Genomic DNA, 24,392 nt, shown 5'->3' with positions numbered 1-24,392 from the left:
AAATCAAATCAAACTTTAAATGCACTTTAAATAAAGTTTGATTTGATTTAGTAATATTATTTTTAGGCATTATATAAATGTTTTGTTGAATTCTGGGTTGAATTCAAACCAAAGCTGTTGATGACTTTGCAAATGCTATATAGGCCTAAATACCATCATTGATGATATTTGAGTGATAAAGAATGGTCACATTTAATATGCTCTGTTAAACCTACCTTTTGGAATGACTTCGATAGCAACAGTGATTCTATTTAGTTTTTAAGTGGAGATCTCTCAACAATCATTCTCACGATAGCACATTGGTGATAGTCAGTGACAAATATCATAGCTACGCAGGGCTAGGCTTGGTTAAAACCCTGGTTGGTAGACCAAAGTGTAGCTATAGATAAATTGTCCAGTAGGAGGTGCTGCCCAGCCTATATATTTTTTTTTCTGATAGTGGATATAAGGTTGAAGATCTGTTTTTTTTTAAAGGTACATATTCAACATATTTTATACAAGGTTTGTCTATGTTGAAATATGGTTACCATGATGACATAATCCTGTGGTTTAAATTTCACCCTCAAAACAACATTTGACGTTGATTACTTTTTTCAAATATAATGTATTTTCTACATAAATTCCATGTCGCTATCCGTTGACATATTATGTTGAAACAACATTGAGTCATACAGTTTGTGCCCAGTGGGTAGGCTTTAGCTCGGTGGGCTAACGCTGTCTGCTCAGGTCTAGCTGGTATCTGTGCCAGTGGTCAGGTTTCTCAGTGTAGCAAATAACTCTTCCATCTCTTTCTGCAGGAGAACATTCCGAGTCTCAGCATCTTGCCTTGCGCGTTCCGAGTTCCCCAGTCGGATCTCCATCATGCGGAACCTCTTCTTCTCCTGGCCTAGATCCTCTTCTAAACGACCAGACTGGAGACGAAGACCTGAACACGACTCCTCCAATCTAGGAACATAGAGAGAGAGGTTAGAGATTACAGCAGACACACACGCGTGGATGTGCACACATGCATGTATGTGCACACACTCACATACACACACAAACACCATAACATTGCCATATCAACAAGAACACAAGTTAGTTCATACTTGTGTATGCGTGTCTCATAGCTGATCCTCTGTTTCCTCAGCTCCTCCTTCAACTCTGTCACCAGGCTGAACAGACCCTCGTTGACCCCTGACCTCTGACCTGAGATGTCATCCCCAGGGTCACCCTCAGTCCAGCCAGCGCTGCTCACAGACAGCTCTAGAGCAGAGCTACTGCCCCCAGCCACCGAGGACCCCGCCACAGCCTGCCCTGACCATAGCCCTGACCCTAACCCAGAGTTCAGTGTGCTGCACTCACTTCCTGTAGATTCAGCCAATGGGATCTCACAAGAGGTCCAGGGGGAGGGGCTGCCACCGGGCATGCTCAGACTGCAGGGAGTGACATTAACGTTGTCATAGGTCGAGAGCCTGTTGGAATGGGGGGAGTTTCTGACAGACAGGGAGGGCTTTATATTGGGATAGGAGGAGCCTATAGTAGAACAGGAGGAGTCTATATGTAAAGGAGATGAGTCTTTTAGTGTTCTTCTTTGGGAGTGTGAAGAGTCTTTTAGCGACAATGAGGAGTCAGTATATGAGTCTAGCAGAGAATCTTTATGTGTCTCTTTCAGGCAAAGCGAGGACTCTTTGAGTCGTTCACCGGTCGAAGCGGTCCGTCGGTGACTGCGGAAGGACGTCAGGCCGTTCATCAGCCAGTTGCCCCCGGTGACTGTCGACACATCAACTGCTGACCCCCCCAACTTCCCCCTCACCCCCGCTGACCCAAACCTGCCCTTCAAGGAGGACCTCCATGAAGACTGGCTTTTGGACTGCTTACTGGGACCGAGGTCTGCGCCACTACAACCCGAGAGCTTTCTTTCGCTCTTTCCTTCACTCTTTCTCTCCACCTTTTCTTCTGTTCCTTCACCATTATTTCCCTTAGAATCCCCCTCTGTTCTTTCCTTGGGGGTTGATCCAGGGTGGTCAGTGTCAAGAGAGGACACTGTGGAGGTCGGGAGGGGTTTAAGTGGTTCCTGACTTGGGGTGTTAAGGGTCTGTCCCAGGGATGGATAGTCCTGAGCGGAGTTGGGGGGCAGGATGTCCTCCTGTGAGAGCCACTCCACCTTGCAGCGCTGAATCGGGGGGACCCGGGGATAGGGAGTTGGAGGAGGGGCAGATTGGTCCTCCCTGGGAGTCTCTGCCTCCCCCTGGTACAGACGAGAGTGTTCACTGATCAGTACGGACATCAGGTGCTGCACCTGGGAACTACCTGCAAGATGGAATAAAAAGCAAACCATTATTTACAGGATTTATATGTAGCCCTTTTCCAGTGTGGGATTCTAGCTTGAAATATACTTTTGTATATTGTATGTTACCATACTAGAACTTATTGATTACTTTACATGTATAAGGAATGTATATTGTTGGGGTCAATGGAGGGGGGATAAGAACGAGGTGTATGGAAAGTTACTAAGTGAGGAGGGGGGAGTGCAGAAAGTTTACATTCTGTCAAAACATTATATTGGCTCCTAAGGAGGGAGGCAAAGGGCAACAGTCTGGTTTCAGTCACTGATAAGGTAGGACAGCCGTGGATTAGGGAGGAGCGAGGAATTTGGCCCGAGGTCAGGTCAGATGAAGTGAGAAGGAACAGTCCTATCCCACACACATATATTTCCACGCCCACAAAGTTTCTAGCATGAGGCAGGGCCATGAATACACCAGTGAGAGGAACCAATTAAGTTCCTGACTAGCAACAGAGATGTATTGGCTGTCTAGATGTGCAAGGAGTTGACTCCTCCTAGTAGTAGGGTATAAATATATGTGCTTGTGTAAACATGTCTTTGTCTTTGCAGCTGTTTGACCCAGTGGGTTAATAAACTTTGTTTGAGCTTTTCCTAGTGGTCCGTTTGAGTTTTTACTCTGTTTGTTCAGAACCTAACACCAGAAAATGAAAATGCTTTCTCCAGCCTCATCCCTCAGATTATAACAAAAAAGTGGCAGGGCTGTGGTTGGCTGAGAAATAAATTACATATATTGGCTTTAAACTCTGTTTAAACAATGCATCCTTCTCACTGATATTGTAAAATAAAAGTTCAAACTTAAATTGCACTTTACAAATCCCCTCTATGTGAAATGTTACGGTTAGTTTGCTCATAGCACGTGTGTCATTAGAGAGACAAATGCGCTGGTATCTACCCTCCATTATGATTTGTGGGTCCTCCATCTTGGGACGGAGGATGTTGGGTCCGAACACAGTGGCCAGGTTCTGAACACTCATCTTGTTCTGACTTGAGTGGGACTGGACCTCATCTAGGAATCTATAGTGCACATACACACATGCACACATGCAAGCACACACGCACATATGCACGCACGCACACACATATAAAGGCTGGTAAGAATAAAACACAGAGGAGAAAAATAAATAGCCCCCTGAAGCAACATTTTATTTCCTCCAAGATTGTCTGAATATCTCAACTCTTGTATGTTCAGTATGATTCAGACTTGAGACAGACACAGTATGAGAAGTGGTGGTGAGTCATGCTGTTGGCACCGCCTGTGTCATCTGACACATTTTGCTGCCTCAGCTGCCTGCTGATGCCATTACACATCTATTTATAGTGTTACACGATGTCATTAACCCTTTAACTGGCACACCAAGAAAAAAATATCTGAACAATTATTGTTCTGCAAAATATGTGTATTTAGCCTCAATATAGGCCAGAAATTAATCATGTTTGTTTGCATGACTTCAACTTTGATAGATAACACATCGCAAACATCTCAACTAGCAGGTTGAGCTGCCCAATTAGAGTAAACTGTATTGGAAAATGTTTTAAGTAATAAAAAAATTATACATTAATTTACATTATGTCTGCTTAATTGACTTATGATGGAAGATAAGTTTAGTTAAATGAGGATATCAAATATTAATAAAATATGCTACATTTGTGTCAAAATATGAATATTCAAATGCATGTAAATGTATGCGTTTACAGTTTATATGCTTAGAATACCAGTAAAATGACATATACTGAATGATATTATGAATCATATTGAAGATAACAGGCATACAGTAAATAATTATATGGATTTGAAAGGTTTTTTGTATTTGCACAGACAAAGAAAATCCCATAACAATATGTCTTTATTGCCCATTATCACTAGCTTTGACTTAATAGCATTCCTTTAATGGGCAACTCAACCGCCTGGTAGTGCATATTTTCACCTGCAGATGTATCTGAGGAGGTTGTAGTTGACCTGAGGAAGAGTCTTCACCTGCCTGCCCAGCTCAAGGATCCCCTTCAAAAAGACAAAGTCCCTATATCATTATTCATTAGGGTTTGAATGAGAACATTACTACTTTGAAAAGGGGCACATGTGTGTCACATGTGCACACACACACAAACGCACACACACACACACACCTCCTCCTGGTCCTTGGCCAGTAGCTGAGCGGTGGAGAGGAACTCTGTGTATTTGTTGAAAGGCACCACAGGCTCTGGCAGCTCTCTGAGGTACAACTTCAGCAGGGACGCCACCGTGTGGACATCAGTGTTACTGCAGGACAGGTCAGGGGTCAGGGTGAGAAGTCACTACAATTCAGGGTCATAAAATGTGTTTTCCTCTTTACATTATAATATTTAGATAATCTGTATCTGTAGATAACCTGTTAAACATAAGAATTATGACTGATTTACAACACAGCCCCTCTACCTGTCTGTGTTCTGTTACAGTATGTTGTGTTTTACATTGTGATATTCTGTGTTACCTTTAAAGGGAAAGTTGATGTAAAGGGAAAGTACTTCTCCTACCTGTCAAACAGTGGTTTCTCCCCGCAGTTAAAGGCGTCCTGCAGCTCTCGTACGTGATTGGTTTGTCCAGGCATTCTGAACAGCCCCTCCTCTGTGAGGCCATTCTGGTGTATAAAACATACACACTGCTGCACCAGCAGAGGCACCAGAGGCTTGCTGCTGCTGCCACACCCACTCTCACACTGCATTGTCTCCTCTAAATGCTGTCCAAAAATACCTAGAGCAAATTCCAAGGACACACACACAGGCACGCAAGCACGCATGCGCACACACACGCAATCAACTGGCTCTTACAGGACGTTTGTGTGTGTGTGTTTTCTGTGTGTGCACGTGTGTGTCTGTGTGTGTATTTGTGTGTGTGTGTGTATGTGTGAGTATGTGTACGAGCATGTGTGTGTTTGTGTGTGCATGTTTGCGTGTGTTACCTCCTCCTAGCGGGGCCCATATAGCTCTTCGTATGGCTCTGACCCATTCCTCCATGTCACTCTGCGACTTAGCCATCAACAGGAAAGACTCGCTCAGACCTGAACGATCCTTCTCTCCACTGCCTCCTGCAAACACACACACACAACCTGTGTGAGCAACCAACATGACGCCAACAGTGTACATTTAAACACTTCATCTTCAGTCTGTGAGGGGATTTAAAAACAACGCATGAACCACTAGCATCAAGTATGGCAGGTGGAAATTGATTCTGTGTGCGTAGTACATTGTCATTGGTAACTATATGCAGAGTGCACTGTTGAGTCTTCATGAGCACAGCGCTTGTCTTTAGCAATGATGCCATCTACATAGTACGTTATTATTGGTATTGTCAGTGTCATCATGCAATGCTCTGTGCTTATGTGCCATACAAAGAGCCTTTAACAGTGGTGCTCATCAATCTTTGTATTTTTTTGAGTAGACCACTAGATGTTGGTGGTGGAACTATGCCAGTGATATCGTGAACCATCAGATCCTCCTCTCCACCTTCTCAGGGCTGGGCGTCTCAGGCTCTGCACACTCTTGGATTGCATCCTACCTGGCTGGCGCGGAGAGGATCTGTGTCTGCACCACGTACTCTCACTACTGGTGTCTTCCAGCCTCGATTCTAGGCCCTCTCCTCTTCTCTTTATAAACCAAGTCACTCTGCTCCGTCATATCCTCACATGGTCTCTCCTATCATTGCTATGCGGATGACACTCAACTACTTTTCTCCTTCCCCCCTTCTGACATCCAGGTGGCGACACGCATCTCTGCGTGCCTGGCAGATATCTCAACTTGGATGTCGGCCCACCACCTCAAGCTCAACCTCGACAAGACGGAACTGCTCTTCCTCACGGGGAAGGACTGCCCGCTCAAAGACCTCTCCATCACGGTTGACAACTCCACAGTGTCTCCCTCCCAGAGTGCAAAGAACCTTGGCGTGATCCTGGACAACACCCTGTCGTTCTCTGCAAACATCAAAGCAGTGACCCGCTCCTGCAGGTTCATGCTCTACAACATCTGTAGAGTACGACCCTTCCTCACACATGAAGCGGCGCAGGTCCTAATCCAGGCATTTGTCCTCTACCATCTGGACTACTTCAACTCGCTGTTGGCCGGGCTCCCTGCTTGTGCCATCAAACCTCTACAACTTATCCAGAACACTGCAGCCCGCCTGGTTTTCAACCTTCCCAAGTTCTCTCATGTCACCCCACTCCTCCGCACAGTCCACTGGCTTCCAGTTGAAGCTCGCATCCACTACAAGACCATGGTGCATATCTATGGAACAGTAAGAGGAACTGCCCCTCCCTACCTTCAGGCTATGCTCAAACCCTACACACCAACCCGAGCACTCTGTTCTGCCACCTCAGGTCTCTTGGCCCTCCCACCCCTACGAGAGGGCAGCTCCTGCTCAGCCCAGTCCAAGCTCTTCTCTGTCCTGGCACCCCAATGGTGGAACCAGCTTCCCCCTGAAGCTATGACAGCAGAGTCCCTGCCCATCTTCCAAAAACATCTGAAACCCTACCTCTTCAAACTTATTTTAAATAATCCTCCTCCTCACCTCAACCTCCCCCCCCCACCCCAGAAAAAAATACTTAACCAGCACTTGCACTTGACCCCCCCTAATGCCTGTGATATGGGGTTGTCCCACCTAGCTATCTTAAGATGAATGCACTGTAAGTCGCTCTGGATAAGAGTGTCTGCTAAATGACTAAAATATAAAATGTAAGATATTCTGCTCCTAACATCTATCTATTATTAGATACTACAGGGCATGGTTAGTCCTGTCTGTCTATATGTATGGTGTCAAATCGATCTCTAAAGTCGAGCACGTGCGAGATGGCGCTGTCAAGCAAGATGAAACATTATTGAGCAAGCAAACACTGAGTCGAGAGCGCAGAGGATGTGTTCCACGAGTGCACAGGCAGCAGGGGGCACGCAAATTAAACTTGAGTTGCACTTGCAAGTGTCACTTTGAGTGAGCAGAACATTATTGCAACACGCAAAATATTAATTATAGAGCAGAGATTTTTGTTTTGTTTTGCAGATACTTACTAAACGTCAAGACTCAGAAGTTACGGCGCTCTCACAAATACATCGCATCCCCACATGGATTTCTCATCTCACACCAAAAAATCTACTTTTACTATTATTTTATTACAGGTGAAAATTCTAGACAATGAATATAGCCTGTAGCATTCAACTGAAATGCAATTTGTCAGGTTTCTGGACCAATCACAGCTTGACTGCTCTCTAACCTAATTTTTGACGGTGAAAGGCAAAGTGATGGTGGTGAAGTAGCCTATGCGGAGTCTCCAGAAAACACTAACATCTGGTTTTCAGGGGTACAGTATTTTCAACCTATGTTCCGTTTCCCCTGAAAAATGGGGAAACTCGGCTCAGGCATCTTTCTATGCATGCTACGTTAAGTCAGTGGTGAAGTAGCGTTAGGGACGATGGCCAACGATAAAAATGTAAAGCTCTATTGTTTTTCAGTAGAGAAACTAGCTAACCAACCAACTAGCTAATCAACTAGCTATGATTTCAATATTGAAATTTAAGTAGGTTGTTATTTGGTCTTCTGTTATTAAAGCAGGCTATTGATTATGCAAGCTAGGTTAGTGTCAGCTAGCAGCTAGCTAGGAAGCTAACCACATTTAAAAGTTACGGTATCTTCGCTAGCTATGTTAGCGAGGAGTTAGTAGAGAAGGAGAACTTGGAAGACCAGCATGACTGGCAGTGAGTGGCGGAGAAGGGAGAGGCAGGGTGAGAACAGATAGGGAAGGCCCTCACTGGGGAAAAGGCCCTTGATTGAGATGGCGTGAGTAGTCCAAGGGCCACCCATCAAAAATGTGTTGTTCCGTGACCCAAGAAATTAAACTGCAAAATGTCAACAAGATTATGTAAATAATGGTATGAACATGAACACTGTCTGTTTCAAAACTTTTAAAAGTTGCACATTAACTTTTAATCTTCAATCAAAGTTATGATATTTAGCATCGAAATCACAGCGCATCTTGGGTAATTGCCCTTGTAATGTTCCGACGTTGCTATGTTTCACCTTGGTTACTTTTGTTGCACACTGGCGCACAGAACACAGAACTATTTGTGCGTTGGGTGTTCGTCCTTGCATAAGCTCAAGGAACTTCACTGATCCAGATGAACTCCGAAATGGGGAAATATGTTTTAACCATGTATAGTGGTTTTCTCAGTTACTGTAAGAAGTTTTGGCAGCTGTATTTAGCCTACAAGGGCCATCATTTATTTTGCATGCTAACCAAATAAAATTCATTGTTTGTTAAAACATGTCCCGACAGCTACATCCAGCACTGTTCTGGCATAGGAGAAAAATAAATGTAGCACCTTTCAACAGCTTCCTATCTTATATTATCTTATATTAAATGTAGCACCTTTCAACAGCTTCTTATCTTATATTATTTGTATGCACCGGACCTCTGGTCCGGTGCATACATTGCTTTCTGCAAGAATGGACAATGGAACGTGTGTAAAAATTGTAACCAAGGTGTAACATGGCAAGTTGGCAACCTCATAATGTTGCCGGGGTAATTACCCAAAATGCGCTATGATTTCGAAATTGTACCTTTGATTTATAATATTTAATTAATGTGCAACTTTTACAAGTTTTGAACCACAATGTTCATATTCATAAATGTATCTACGTAATGATGTTGAAACTTTGCAGTTTTGCTTCCTGGGTCATGGAATGCCTTTTCTGAACCCTTTTTTTGGTGGGTGGCCCTTGGACTAGAGGGGGAGCCAAGAGAGATCAAGCTCTGAACTAAATAGCCAATATTGTAAACCGCTAAATGCATACTTTGAGATAGTCTATTTGAAATACAGATTGGATTACTTTTACTGTGGTAGTTATTGTGCAGTTACAATAAAAGAGATTGACCTCTAACCATCTCTCTCTCTCTCCACACAGGCCTACTTTCACTATGTGGTGGGGAAGTTGTTCTCTGCTTATCTGACAGAGATAGGAGTCACAGGAGTCCATTATTTTCCAAGTACCTTGGCTTTCCTCTATGCACCGCACTCTGGGGACTTCCTGCAGGTAACCATGACTTCTATCAATCACCCCCATAACTTAATCATTAGTGGTACTGAGAGTTCCTCTAATTGCTTTGACACGGTATGGAGGCATTGTTATAGAGGAAGACAGGTTTAAACGTTCGAATCAGTTCTGGCCTTGCGTCCAAGGCAACAGCTTCGGTCCCGCCCACAAAGGGTAAAGAAAAGTGAATCTCTCATTGAAATGCATTCATTTTAGTGCTGCCTTAAATGGCTTAAAATATAAGATTTTTATATAATCATGTATTCCTTCTAAAACCGAGTTAATGCCTGACTTGTGATGTGCAAGCTAGTGATGGGGAAACTAAGCTTCCTGAAGCATTTAGCATTTCCAGACAATTGTGTCAGTTCATTACTCAAGGCTTTGATCAACACAGTGTATTCTAGTGGCACCTGCTGGTCAAAATAATTTAGAACAGCCAAATTATTATAGATGATGTCCCACATGCCGTAGCACGTGCGCAGTGTAGCCTTTTTGTCTTCTACCGAAACCAATACCAAACCAATAAGGTGGTTGTTCGACGAAACAAAGCTTCAGATGTCATTGATTACGTGCTTCTGATAAAGCGATAAAAGCATCGGCACACTGCTTAAAAATAAACTGCTTAGCGATTTCGATGCATACCTCGGAGCTCCGGAATCAAACGTAACATCACTAGTGCGAGCAATCAAGTCGATTCTTTAAAAAAATGTCATTTCTACCACTTATTTAAAGCTACAAAGCCAAGGTGAAGAAATGGCAATTCAATACAGGCTAGAACAACAGCATGCCATGCGGGTGTCCCGTGCTACTGTAAAAAGGCACGAAAAAAGGCATGACATTGGCTTTAATGAGTCATGGTTGAGTATTGCTCTGTTCAAGTAGGCTGTGATTTTGCTGTGGTCTGATAGGGGTGTCAGTGGGCTGACTGTGAACGTTCTGACAGACTCTGGTTTGAGGTCTGTGATAAAGTAGTCTACAGTACTGCTGCCAAAGGATGAGCTGTAGTTGTACCTACTGTAGGAGTTCCCTCGAAGCCTACAATTGACTATGTACAGACCAAGTGTGCAACAGAACTGCAGGAGTTGTGACCCGTCTTTGTTGGTTATATTGTAGTTTTGTGTAGGGGGGCATATGGGGAGGGAATGCTGTCACCTCCAAGTAGGTGTCCCCCCCTGTGTGCTGAGAGTGTCAGGTTCTTGTCCAGTTCTGGCATTTAGGTCACCACAGACTAGTACATGTCCCTGGGCCTGGAAATGGTTGATCTCCCCTCTCTAGGATGGAGAAACTGTCTTCATTAAAGTATGGGGATTTTTTTTTTTTTTATTTTTTTTTACATTTTTTGTCATTTAGCAGACGCTCTTATCCAGAGCGACTTACAGTTAGTGAATACATATATATATATATTTATTTTTTAATACTGCCCCCCCCGTGGGAATCAAACCCACAACCCTGGCGTTGCAAACGCCATGCTCTATCAACTGAGCTACATCCCTGCCGGCCATTCCCTCCCCTACCCTGGACGACGCTGGGCCAATTGTGCGCCGCCCCATGGGTCTCCCGGTCGCGGCCGGCTGCGACAGAGCCTGGTTTCGAACCAGGATCTCTAGTGGCACAGTTAGCACTGCGATGCAGTGCCTTAGACCACTGCGCCACTCAGGAGTATACTGGGGATATACACTACATTACCAAAAGTATGTGGACACCTGCTCCTCTGAAGTCTCATTCCAAAATCATGGGCATTAAAATGGAGTTGGTCCCCCCTTTGATGCTATAACAGCCTCCACTCTTCTGGGAAGGCTTTCCACTAGATGTTGGAATATTGCTGCAGGGACTTGCTTCCATTCAGCTACAAGAGTATTAGTGAGGGCGGGCACTGATGTTGGGTGTTCCAATTCATCCCAATAGTGTTCGATGGGGTTGAGGTCAGGGCTTTGTGCAGGCCAGTCAAGTTCTTCCACACCGATCTCGACAAACCATTTCTGTATGGACCTCGCTTTGTGCACGGGTGCATTGTCTTTGTGAAACAGGAAAGGGCCTTCCCCAAATAGTTACCACAAAGTTGGAAGCACAAAATCATCTAGAATGTCATTGTCATACTGTAGCATACATTAAGATTTCCCTTCACTGGAACTAAGGGGCCTTCCCCGAACCATGAAACACAGCCCCAGACCATTATTCCTCCTACACCAAACTTTACAGTTGACACTATGCATTGGGGCAGGTAGCATTCTCATGGCATCCGCCAAACCCAGATTCGTCCGTCAGACTGCCAGATGGTGAAGTGTGATTCATCACTCCAGAGAATGTGTTTCCACTGCTCCAGAGTCCAATGGCAGCGAGCTTTACACCACTCCAGCCGATGCTTGGCATTGCGCATTGTTGATCTTAGGCTTGTGTGCGGCTGCTCGGCCATGGAAATCCATTTCATGAAGCTCCCGACGAACAGTTATTGTGCTGACGTTGCTTCCAGAGGCAGTTTGGAACTCGCTAGTGAGTGTTGCAACCGAGGACAGATTTTTACGCGCTACGAACTTCAGCACTTGGCGGTCCTGTTCTGTGAGCTTGTGAGGCCTACCACTTCGCGTTTGAGCCGTTGTTGCTCCTAGACGTTTCCACTTCACAATAACAGCACTTACAGTTGACCGGGGCAGCTCTAGCAGGGCAGAAATCTGACGAACTGACATGTTGGAAAGATGGCATCCTATGATGGCACCACGTTAAAAGTCACTGAGCTCTTCAGCAAGGCCATTCTACTGACAATGTTTGTCTATAGAGATTGCATGGCTATGTGCTCGATTTTATACACCCATCAACAACGGGTGTGGCTGAAATAGCCGACTCCACTAATTTGGGGTGTCCACATACTTTTGAATATATAGTGTAGGTAGCACACAGGAGGATATTTTTTCTCTGTGGAGATAATTGCCTTATTTATAGATATAAAATGCTCCTGATTTGATTCATTTAATAGAATGGGTTAGATCTGATCTATAACAAATTACCCCCTGAGTCCATTCCCTGTTTCACTCAGGGGTAGTTTGGTGGATGGGACTACCAGCTCTCTGTAACTTAGAGGGCAACCAGTGGGTCCATCTCCTCTATACCATGTTTATTGTAGAATAACAATGTCTGTATTTCTGATTTCTTTAAGTCCGGGTTCCTGCTATAACCATTCGTGAGTTGGGGAAAGTGGAAGTAGCTTTTTTAATCACTCCCTTGAGTGTTGTGGTCACCCTTTCCTGCTGTGCTATCAGGTCATTTGTGCCTGTGAGAATTATTATGCAGCTGGATGACCCTAGTTGGTCCTCAGACAGTAGGTCTAGGGCATGCTGGGTGTTTAGGGGAAAAGTTTATTTGATTATATGTATTTCCCATTTGAGTCCAAAAGGAGTACAATCTGTGGATCACCACCTCAAGCTGAACCCTGGCAAGACGGAGCTGCTCTTCCTCCCGGGGAAGGACTGCCCGTTCCATGATCTCGCCATCACGGTTGACAACTCCGCTGTGTCCTCCTCCCAGAGTGCGAAGAGCCTAGGCGTGACCCTGGACAACACCCTGTCGTTCTCCGCCAACATCAAGGCGGTGACCCGCTCCTGCAGGTTCATGCTCTACAACATTCGGAGAGTACGACCCTGCCTTACACAGGAAGCGGCACAGGTCCTAATCCAGGCACTTGTCATCTCCCGTCTGGACTACTGCAACTCGCTGTTGGCTGGCCTCCCTGCCTGTGCCATTAAACCCCTACAACTCATCCAGAATGCCGCAGCCCGTCTGGTGTTCAACCTTCCCAAGTTCTCTCACGTCACCCCCTCCTTCGCACACTCCACTGGCTTCCAGTTGAAGCTCGCATCCGCTACAAGACCATGGTGCTTGCCTATGGAGCAATGAGGGGAAACGGCACCTCTGTACCTTCGGGCTCTGATCAGTCCCTACACCCAAACGAGGGCATTGCGTTCATCCACCTCTGGCCTGCTGGCTCCCCTTCCTCTGCGGAAGCATAGTTCCCTCTCAGCCAAGTCAAAACTGTTCGCTGCTCTGGCACCCCAATGGTGGAACAAGCTCCCTCACGACGCCAGGACAGCAGAGTCACTCACCACCTTCCGGAGACATTTGAAACCCCACCTCTTTAAGGAATACCTGGGATAGGATAAAGTAATCCTTCTACCCCCCCCCCCCCAAAAAAAAATTGTAAAGTGGTTATCCCACTGGCTATAGGGTGAACGCACCAATTGGTGAGTCGCTCTGGATAAGAGCGTCTGCTAAATGACGTAAATGTGCCCTTGAGCAAGGCACTTAACCCTAATTGCTCCTGTAAGTCGCTCTGGATAAGAGCGTCTGCTAAATGACTAAAATGTAAATGTAAATGTGGCTTTTGTATGTCCTCAGTGGGTGTGGGGTGGTTGTCAAGAGGGCTATCAATGGGGCTGATAGGGGCGGGTCTTCTGGGTTGATGGTTCTTCATTTATCTGTCCTGCTGTGGTGTCGAGGCTGTGGTCAGGATCTGAGGTGGACTGTTTTTCATTTACATTTTAGTCATTTAGCAGACGCTCTTAGCCCATAGATTTTGTTGTAATGTTTGAGTCACTCAAATATCACATGAATAAACACTAGACATGGCAAAATGTATAGAATTGCAAGAAAATGAGCTTTAAAACTGCAACATTTACTCTGCACCCCAATGACAAAATGTATAGAATTCCAGGAAATAAGCTTTCAACCTGCAAAATGTTCTCTGCACCAACAAGAGGGTTGTGAACAGTTTGTGTCATGAACAGTGCTTGTGCTCATAGAAATAGACGTGGTGCGCGCACACGCACAGGGGGGGCCCAGGAGTTTCCCCAATGCTGGAAGGAGGGCCTGAGTGAAACATTTTAGGCACCCCTGAGCTAGAACACACATACACCACAGCCAAATGTCTGAGTGAATACAGTAGCAGAGAAAAGCAACAAGATTCAAGGTAAAAATAACCCAGATTAAAGAGATTGATTTGGATATTCTGTCATGGATTATTTGTGAAATTATCAACATTGTCATAATACTGCATTCCTGAAAGTTCTGTCAGAGACACATGCAACGCCCAGCAGTAAATAGACAAAGGGTGTGATTATGTGTGTGTGTGTATTCGTTTTTTGTATGCATGTGTGGGGTTGTGCGCGTGCGTACATTTGTGTGTGTGTGTACTTCCACCATACCACCATGCCTACCCTGCCATGGTTACAACATAACTAAATAGATCCCTTGTTGGAGTGTCTGTTTGACATCTTGTTCATGTAATGCAAGTTCTGTTTCACTCAACAAAGTATTGAGTGTATTATGCACTGCACAACATATTTTCTGTTCTTTACCCCTCTTTTTTCTCCCCAATTTCAATTTTGTCTCATCGCTGCAACTCCCCAACAGGCTCGGGAGGCGAAGGTCAAGTCATGCGTCCTCCGAAACATGACCCGCCAAACCGCGCTTCTTAACACCCGCCCGCTTTACCCGGAAGCCAGCCACACCAATGTCTCGGAGGAAACACAGTTCACCTGACGATCGTGGTCAGTCCGCAGGCGCCCGACCCGCCACAAAGGGGGTCGCTAGAGCTTGATGAGCCAAGTAAAGCCCCCCCCGGCCAAACCCTCCCCTAACCCGGATGACGCTGGGCCAATTGTGCGCCGCCCTATGGGACTCCCGATCACGGCCGGTTGTGATACAGCCCGGGATCGAACCCGGGTCTGTAGTGATGCCTCTAGCACTGCGATGCAGTGCCTTAGACCGCTGCGCCACTCGGGAGGCCACTCCACAACATATTAACCAAGACCGATAGATTTCTAGTCTGAGAACAGCTATGCTATCCAGAGTTCCCTGAAAAACTCTATAATTTCATAAATCAGGCTTTACCTGGGTCATGTTCAGTATAGGGTAACAGTAGCAAGACATTTTGCAACGGCTAACAAAAATGAGTCCTTCTTATTCGATAAGTTCAAGAAGTACCTCTCCATTTCACTGTTAATTTTTTTAAAATCCTGTTTCCTTCCTACGGAACACCACCCAGAGTTCCATTACAACACACAGAAGTTAAACCAATTGAAGTCATAAACTGTTCTCTCTGCTACCCCACGGCAAGCGGTACCAATGCACAAAGTCTAGAACCAACAGGACCCTCAACAGCTTCTAACCCCCAAGCCATAAGACTGCTAAATAGTTAGATATATAGTTAACCAAATAGCTACCCGGACTATCTGCATTGACCTTTTTTGCACTAACTTTTTTTATCATCACATACGCTGCTGCTACTGTATATTATCTGTCACTTTATTCCTAGTTTTATGTACATATCTCCCTCAATTACCTCGTACTCCTGCACATCGACTCTGTACTGGTACCCTGTGTATATAGCAAAGTTATCATTACTCGTGTATTTATTGTACTTTTGTTATTACGTGTTTTACTTTTCTATTATTTCTCTATTTTCTTTCTCTCTGCATTGTTGGGAAGGGCCCATAAATAAGCATTTCACTGTTAGTTTACACCTGTTGTTTACGAAGCATGTGATGAATACAATTTGATTTGATGTGAACCAGGAAGTGCATCATCAGAGGGAGGGTTTAGATGTCTCCATGGTTACTTACCTGGAGCAATCTCAAACAGGTGGCGACCAGCTTCATCCTGATTGGCCGACAGCTCACTGACCTGACTGCCCTGGAGAAGGATGCATCCCTGAGAGAGAGAGAGAGAGAGAGAGAGAGAGAGAGAGAGAGAGAGAGAGAGAGAGAGAGAGAGAGAGAGAGAGAGAGAGAGAGAGAGAGAGAGAGAGAGAGAGAGAGAGAGAGAGAGAGAGAGAGAGAGAGAGAGAGAGAAGAGAGAGACAGAGAGAGAGACAGAGAGAGAGAGACAGAGAGAGAGAGACAGAGAGAGAGACAGAGAGAGAGACAGAGAGAGAGAGAGAGAGAGAGAGAGAGAGAGAGAGAGACAGAAACAGAAACAGAAACAGAGAAAGGAGTGAACACAGTGTTAAAGGTAAAGCATTGTGTAGTTTGGAATAACCAAACAGAAACATTACTTAACTCTCTGTTTGAAATGGGAATCACTTAGAGCACAGGGAAGGAAGACGTGCTGTGCATGACAAACATTACAGAAATGTTACGAAACATTGTAGACTCCATCGTCTCCTTTAGTCTTGGCAGGAGTCTAACTGAGGGAGTAATGAAGGTAGAGAGAGATGGATTACTCAGGAAAACATCCCTCAATCCATTTATCCCTCTGCCTCTCTGCCTCCCCTTCCATCTCTCTCCCCGCATTACCATCCCCGCCAGTATGGGCAGGTCCGGGGTCAGATACTGTACTTAACACTCTGACTTACAACCCAACCCACCCAGAGGACAACCAGTTATCGCATTAGCAGTCAAACAGTCAGCAACTATACGGCCCGCAGATCCGAAATGGAGGACCAGTAACCCCATTAACAGTTACATAGCCAGTGTGGCATGGTAACTAGGCACACAGGAGCCAGAAATGAGGAGCCAGAGATCGACTGGCTCGAGAAGAGACTTACATGGAGATACAACAGAGTGAATTTCCTGCTTCTGATATTAGATAATATATTATTAACACATTTAAAGAGTATAATACAGTCCTGATATATGTATAATGACTTGAAAGTGTCCTGAATATGTGCATTAAACTAGAGTGTAGTATACCTGAGGTTTAGTCTCATCCTGGTCCTTATAGAAGTACAGTGCTTCAGTCTGGAGAACGAACCACTGTAGCTGCCAGTTCCTCATGATGCTCCTCTGTCTCTTCAGCCAGCCGGCCTTCAGCGCCATCTCCTGGCCTAGAGTAGAACTGCAGCGGCCCAGTACCATGCTCTTAGAGCGGGCTGGGGGAGTTAGAGATGGGGGGGAGGGGAGAGAAAGAGAGAAACATGAACACAAACACATATAACCTATATACGGACACACACATACTCATGCACAGACAAACACACGCACACACACCATCCCGAATCATTCTTCGCTGAGGTCCCTATGAGAACAGTCTGATTCCAGCGTCTGAGCCACGCATGCTGATTTATCCATTACTACCTGGACCAGTCTATTGTCAGGGATGGACAACCATCCTGTAGAGCTACTGGGTGTGCAGGCTTTTGATGTAGCCCTGCTCTAACACACCTGATACAGCCAATGGAGCAGATGATTATAGGATCAGGTATGTTAACATAAGGTTGAATAGAGGTCCTATGTATCTCTCCAACAGCTCAGAACAACCATAACAGACTGATTAAAGGATAAATTACACTTCAGACACTGGTGTATCGGATAAACCTCAGTGTCAGGCTGAGAGAGAGAGAGAGAGAGAGAGAGAGAGAGAGAGGGGGAGAGAGAGAGAGAGAGAGAGAGAGAGAGAGAGAGAGAGAGAGAGAGAGAGAGAGAGAGAGAGAGAGAGAGAGAGAGAGAGGAGACAGAGAGAGAAGAGTGAGAATCAATTATTTCTATTTTTCTTGTTAATTGCGTCCCTGTTTCTGCTGAGGACAGCAGGGGGAACATTGGCTGAGCTCTCTCTCTCTCTCTCAGCATCTCTCGCTCTCCACCTCTCTCCTGTATTTAGCAGAGTCATGATCGCAGTAGATGACGTGTATTAAGTCCAGTCATTGACAGAGGGGTCTATTGAGCCCATGGGGAAGTAGAGAGACTCCAGAGGGTCTATAAATGCAGAGGTTATGGTCTGGTCTCATATACATATTTTAACTGGAACATACTTGCATAGAGGAGGAACTGACTATTTTGTTTGCTCCTCTAACTGATATACTGGATCAGGTTTGGGCCATTCTTAAATGACAGTATTTCACAACACATTTGGTAGGTAAAATAACCACTGATCACAATCTTTTCAAGTAAAACCTTCTTCAAATAACAGCTATCTGGAAAATCAGTGCTAGTGAGAGTGTGAGTGGATGAACGACAAGTGCAAGAGTTAAGTGGTAGTAGACAATACAGTCTGTGCCTAGTCTCAGTCTTGTGATTTAGCCTCCATATCCATGTCCATCCAGTCATGCATGAGGTATGTCACGCTGAGGGTAGGTCTGCCTGCCCATAGGCCTGGAGCTGTCTACAGTTATTAGTACCGTGTGAGAGGAACTATGTTTATAACTCAGCTGTTGTGATGGACACATTTAGCCCTGACAGTAGTAGTAAGCTGTGATATACAGCAGTAGTAACTACAATTAATCAACGGGAATAAATACAACATCTCAACTTAGTATGTACAGTACACTATGATCAGCGCCATCTTCTATTGAAATATAGAAATATCCTTCTAAGATAAATAAGAGGGCCAAGCAAGCATATCTTTCATTGATCAATAACTATAACTCCCTAGTGTGTAATTGTACACTGTAAGATGCAAATGTACAGTGCCTTGCAAAAGTATTAATCCCCCTTGGCGTTTTACCTATTTTTATGCATTACAATCTGTAATTTAAATGGATTTTTATTTGGATTTCATGTAATGGACATACACAAAACAGTCCAAACTGGTGAAGTGAAATGAAAAAAATAACTACAAAATTAATAACGGAAAAGTGGTGTGTGCATATGTATTCACCCCCCTTGCTATGAAGCCCCTAAATAAGATCTGGTGCAACCAATTACCTACAGAAGTCACATAATTAGTTAAATAGTTAAAAAATACGGGGTCCCCTGTAGCTCAGTTGGTAGAGCATGGCGCTTGCAACGCCAGGGTTGTGGGTTCATTTCCCACGGGGGGACAGTATGAAAAATGTATGCACTCACTAACTGTAAGTCGCTCTGGATAAGAGTGTCTGCTAAATGACTAAAATGTAAATAAAGTCCACCTGTGTGAAATCTAAGTGTCACATGATCTCAGTATATATACACCTGTTCTGAAAGGCCCCAGAGTTTACAACACCACTAAGCAAGGGGCACCACCAAGCAAGCGGCACCATGAAGACCAAGGAGCTCTCCAAACAGGTTGAGGGACAAAGTTGTTGAGAAGTACAGATCAGGGTTGGGTTATAAAAAAATATCTGAAACTTTGAACATCCCACAGAGCACCATTATTAAAAAATGGAAAGCATATGGCACCACAACAAACCTGCCAAGAGAGGGCCGCCCACCAAAACTCACAGACCAGGCAAGGAGGGCATTAATCAGAGAGGCAACAAAGACACCAAAGATAACCCTGAAGGTGCTGCAAAGCTCCACAGTGGAGATTGGAGTATCTGTCCATAGGACCACTTTAAGCCGTACACTCCACAGAGCTGGGCTTTACGGAAGAGGGGCCAAAAAAAGCCATTGCTTAAAGAAAAAAATAAGCAAACACGTTTGGTGTTCGCCAAAAGGCATGTGGGAGACTCCCCAAACATATGGAAGAAGGTACTCTGGTCAGATGAGACTAAAATTGAGCTTTTTGGCCATCAAGGAAAACGCTATGTCTGGCGCAAACCCAACACCTCTCATCACCCAGAGAACACCATCCCCACAATGAAGCATGGTGGTGGCAGCATCATGCTGTGGGGATGTTTTTCATCGGCAGGGACTGGGAAACTGGTCAGAATTGAAGGAATTATGGATGGTGCTAAATACAGGGAAATTCTTGAGGGAAACCTGTTTCAGTCTTCCAGAGATTTCAGACTGGGACGGAGGTTCACCTTCCAGCAGGAAAATTACCCTAAGCATACTGCTAAAGCAACACTCGAGTGGTTTAAGGGAAAACATTTAAATGTCTTGTAATGGCCTAGTCAAAGCCTGGACCTCAATCTAATTGAGAATCTGTGGTGTGACTTAAAGATAGCTGTACACCAGCGGAACCCATCCAACTTGAAGGAGCTGGAGCAGTTTTGCCTTGAAGAATGGGCAAAAATCCTAGTGGCTAGATGTGCCAAGCTTATAGAGACATACCCCAAGATACTTGCAGCTGTAATTGCTGCAAAAGGTGGCTCTAGAAAGTATTGACTTTGGGGGGTTCCCATAATGACAAAGCGAAAAAACGTTTTTTTAGAAATTTTACCAAATGTATTAAAAAATAAAAAACAGAAATACCTTATTTACATAAGTATTCAGACCCTTTGCTATGAGACTCGAAATTGAGCTCAGGTGCATTCCATTTCCAATGATCATCCTTGAGATGTTTCTACAACTTGATTGGAGTCCACCTGTGGTAAATTAAATTGATTGGACATTATTATGCACACACCTGTCTATATAAGGTCCCACAGTTGACAAGCCACGAGGTTGAAGGAATTATCCGTAGAGCTCCGAGACAGGATTGGGGAAGGGTACCAAAAAATGTCTGCAGCATTGAAGGTCCCCAAGAACAGAGTGGCCTCCATCATTCTTAAATGGAAGAAGTTTGGAACCACCAAGACTCTACCTAGAGCTGGCCACCCGGCCAAACTGAGCAATCGGGGGAGAAGGGCCTTGGTCAGGGAGGAGACCAAGAAGCCGATGGTCACTCTGACAGAGCTCAAGAGTTCCTCTGTGGAGATCGGATAACCTTTCTGAAGGACAACCATCTCTGCAGCATTCCAACAATCAGGCATTTATGGTGGAGTGGCCAGACGGAAGCCACTCCTCAGTAAAAGGCACATGTTTGCCAAAAGGCACCTAAAGGACTCAGACCATGAGAAACAAGACTCTCTGGTCTGATGAAACCAAGATTGGGCTCTTTTGCCTGAATGCCACGTCTGGAGGAAACCTGGCACCATCCCTATGGTGAAGCATGCTGGGTGTAGCATCATGTTGTGGGGATGTTTTTCAGCGGCAGGGACTGGGAGACAGGATCGAGGGAAAGATGAATGGAGCAAAGTACAGAGAGATCCTTGATGAAAACCTGCTCCAGAGTGCTCAGGACCTCAGACTGGGGCGAATGTTCACCTTCCAACAGGACAACAACCCTAAGCACACAGCCAAGACAACGCAGGAGTGGTATCGGGACAAGTCTCTGAATGTCCTTGAGTGGCCCAGCCAGAGCCCGGACTTGAACCCAATCGAACATCTCTGAAGAGACCTGAATATAGCTGTGCAGCGACGCTCCCCATCCAACCTGACAGAGCTTGAGAGGATCTGCAGAGGAGAATGGGAGAAACTCCCCATATAAATGCATGCCAAGGTTATAGCGTCATACCCAAGAAGACTTGAGGCTGTAATCGCTGCCAAAGGTGCTTCAACAAAGTACTGAGTAAAGGGTCTGAATACTTATGTAAATGTGATATTTCTGGGGCGGGGGGGGGGGGTTTGTATACATTTGCAAAAAATTCTAAAAACCTGTTTTTGGTTTGTCATTATGGAGTATTGTGTGTAGATTGATGAGGGGGGAAAATAATTTATTCAATTTTAAAATAAGGCTGTAACGTAACAAAATGTGGAAAAAGTCAAGGGGTCTGAATACTTTCCGAATGCACTGTATGTACAGTAAATCACCATGGATTCTATACACACTTTAAAAATAAAATCTAAATAGTGCCAAATAAGGGTTCTTTAGCTCATAACAATAGCAGAATTATCTTTGGTGTTAAAATAAACCTTTTTTAAAAGGTTCTACAAAGGACCATGCTCAAAATGTGCTATATAGAACATTCATGGTGCTGTAAAGAACCCTTTTCTTAAAGGGGCTATCAGCAGTTGAAACAATAACAAAGTGTACTCCCCCGTTTCGGTAAAAAGCTGAGGGATGGGGCTGGAGAAATGTTATTCACTCTCAAATTCATAGACAGAGCTATGGATGCAAGGACTGACCATCCATGAATTCAATGTTATCGTTTTAACCATGTTTTGAGACTATAAAGTAGTTGTTTACATTTATTTTGTTTACAAACATTGGAGTAAAACAAGCTTATATTTGAGTTCTGATGGGTCTTTGAGTCATTATGGTTCCACATAGAACCATCAACCTTACCAAAGAACCCTTGAAGAACCCTTTTTTCTAAGTGTGTAACAGGAGTCATGCCTTGCATCATAAGACAGTCTAACCACTGATACTAACTATTATCAATTCCATAAACTTCATTGAGTCTAGCAGAGACTGGAAAAGAAAGAGCAGCTCACATCGGATACTATCATATCCAAGGAGATGCAATAATCATATCATCCAAATACAGAAGTAAACTATCACACAGCCAAACCACTGAGAGATAAAGTGTGCTGCATGCATTATGGAGACACAGCTACTATCACCGTTGCAGAGAGAGTGAGACAGCAAGACTGGCATGCTGCTGAGATGCTGCAGAGAGAGATCTACTTCACTTGCTTTGGCAATGTTAACACACGTTTCCCATGCCAATAAAGCCCTTAAATTGAATTGAATTGAAAGAGGGGAGGAGAGGATGAAAGATTGTTCTTACCCCTGCGTGTCTGTCTGTTCTTAGGGCTAAGCATGGTTGTCATTGCAGTGCTAGTCCCATGTCTGGATCCCTTCGGTCTCTCCACACATGCACACCTACTCTCTCCTCTCACTCTGCTGCCTCGCCCTGTTGCTTATTTCGAGGCACCACCCTTTCTCTACCCCTCTTTCTCTTCTGCACTGCCACTCACTCTCCTTCCGGGCTCTCTTTCCACTCTCCCTCTCTTTATCTGTCTCCTTTCCAGTTGCACTCTCTCTTCCTTCCTCTTTCTCTCTCCTTCCATCTTTCTCTCCCCCCCTCCTGTCTCTGTCTCACTAGCCCAGTGTACTTACAGCCCTGCACACTCTCCTCCTCACTGATAGAGAGAGCGAGAGAGAGAGAGCGCAAGAGAGAGAGCGCGAGAGAGAGAGAGAGAGACAGAGAGAGAGACAGAGAGAGAGAGAGAGAGAGCGCAAGAGAGAGAGCGAGAGAGAGAGGGAGAGAGAGAGAGAGAGAGAGAGAGAGAGAGAGAGAGAGAGAGAGAGAGAGAGAGAGAGAGAGAGAGAGAGAGAGAGAAAGATAGGTGTATATTTTTAGAGGGATACAGAGGTATAGCGAGGGATAGACATCTCCTGCACATGCTCAGTTCTAATATTACTCCTGCTGCATTATTCAGACAGACACAGATGGGCGCACACACACTCAAGCACATGCACACACACACACAATCACAGTTTGCCATAGTCCACTTCAGGTTACTAGCCAGGTATGCAAAACTATTCTACTCTTGTTTTCAGGTAAACCATTCACTAGCCTCCTGCACCAACTTTATTTCCACCAGTCTCCCTCAAAAAGCCAGCAACGCAGACGGGGACCTCAGCATGGAAAGGTACAACAGACACAGACAATTGAAAATACATGCAGTAAAAGGAAGAAAAGACTACCAATGCTGTCCATATCATTTTAGGACAGCAAATTCTGTGGAGACCAAACACTCTAGGTGTTGTTAGAACATAGAGCTGGTCATTACCTGAGTCTTGTCTCTGTCTGTCCATGGGTAGAGTCCTGGAAAGGTTAATCACAGATACTGATCCATCTGTCTACTGCTCGGTACCACTATCTGGAATGCTGACCGGACACACAAACATTCAGAGTCAACACACACAGTGAGAGAGAGTGTGAGAAAAACTACAACAGAAAGTCAACAACTATCTCACACCATGACCCTCACTTACGGACAACACTGAGATGTATTCAGCAGCCTGAATGCTCAGTCGGTCAGTCATGTAATTGATGATTGTAGAGAGAGACAATCAGATGATAATGATAGCGCTATTGCTATATACCCAGAGAGTTGACATCAGCACAACAGAGCAGTGATAGTCTGGAGCTATAGGAGGCTATGCTCAGGGCTGATGTTGCTAGGAGACAGAGACTATTACCTGCCATGTCATCTCAGACGGAGAGAGAGACGCCTGTCAGTCCTCAAGAGCTCACTGTGGAGACAGGAGACACACACACACACACATCGGCCTACACACATATACACATAGGCATCCACACACACAGAGAGAAACACACAGCTCGGACAGGGTACAAAATGCAGACACAGGTCTTCACATAGTGGGGGGTCAGAATCATGTGCTGTGTGACCACGCTTCCTCTCTCTCTCAGGAAGTGAGAAGTCAGTATGGAGA

The 24,392-nt window shown here is 44.9% G+C and overlaps 1 protein-coding gene across 4 annotated transcripts; it reads right to left on the bottom strand.

Moving 5' to 3' along the window:
* Positions 1-532: 532 nt before the first annotated feature.
* LOC121553677 (rho GTPase-activating protein 22-like) lies at positions 533-24,392 on the bottom strand. 4 transcript variants are annotated; one of them, XM_045211424.1, is made up of 11 exons: positions 24,138-24,392; positions 23,726-23,823; positions 17,057-17,235; positions 15,989-16,076; positions 5,263-5,388; positions 4,838-5,054; positions 4,451-4,583; positions 4,252-4,325; positions 3,219-3,340; positions 1,089-2,292; positions 533-945 (listed from the first exon to the last, which is right to left on the bottom strand). In XM_045211424.1, exons 2-11 carry the CDS (start codon positions 23,748-23,750, stop codon positions 729-731), a joined length of 2,385 nt encoding a protein of 794 aa, XP_045067359.1. In that variant the 5' UTR covers positions 23,751-23,823; positions 24,138-24,392; the 3' UTR covers positions 533-728. The 4 variants fall into 4 exon arrangements, with proteins under 4 accessions (XP_045067359.1, XP_045067360.1, XP_045067361.1 ...); XM_045211425.1 differs by lacking the exon at positions 24,138-24,392 and adding an exon at positions 23,931-24,066; XM_045211426.1 differs by lacking the exons at positions 23,726-23,823; positions 24,138-24,392 and adding an exon at positions 22,717-22,944 and having other exon boundaries at positions 4,838-5,060; positions 5,224-5,388.

Source organism: Coregonus clupeaformis, chromosome 37 (genome assembly GCF_020615455.1).
Source record: "Coregonus clupeaformis isolate EN_2021a chromosome 37, ASM2061545v1, whole genome shotgun sequence".
NCBI lineage: Eukaryota > Metazoa > Chordata > Actinopteri > Salmoniformes > Salmonidae > Coregonus > Coregonus clupeaformis.
Note: the sequence above shows the minus strand (reverse complement) of the source record. Positions and strands in the feature narration are given on the sequence as shown.

What these genes read in the sequence shown, in the direction of transcription:
- LOC121553677 (XM_045211426.1), bottom strand. Translation starts at nt 22,759, where the DNA reads ATGACAACCATGCTTAGCCCTAAGAACAGACAGACACGCAGGG. An exon ending in AGGATGAGACTAAACCTCAG is followed by an intron (nt 16,077 to 17,056) that starts GTATACTACACT and finishes TCTCTCTCTCAG; the next exon opens with GGATGCATCCTTCTCCAGGG. An exon ending in CTCCTCAGATACATCTGCAG is followed by an intron (nt 3,341 to 4,251) that starts GTGAAAATATGC and finishes TGTGCACTATAG; the next exon opens with ATTCCTAGATGAGGTCCAGT.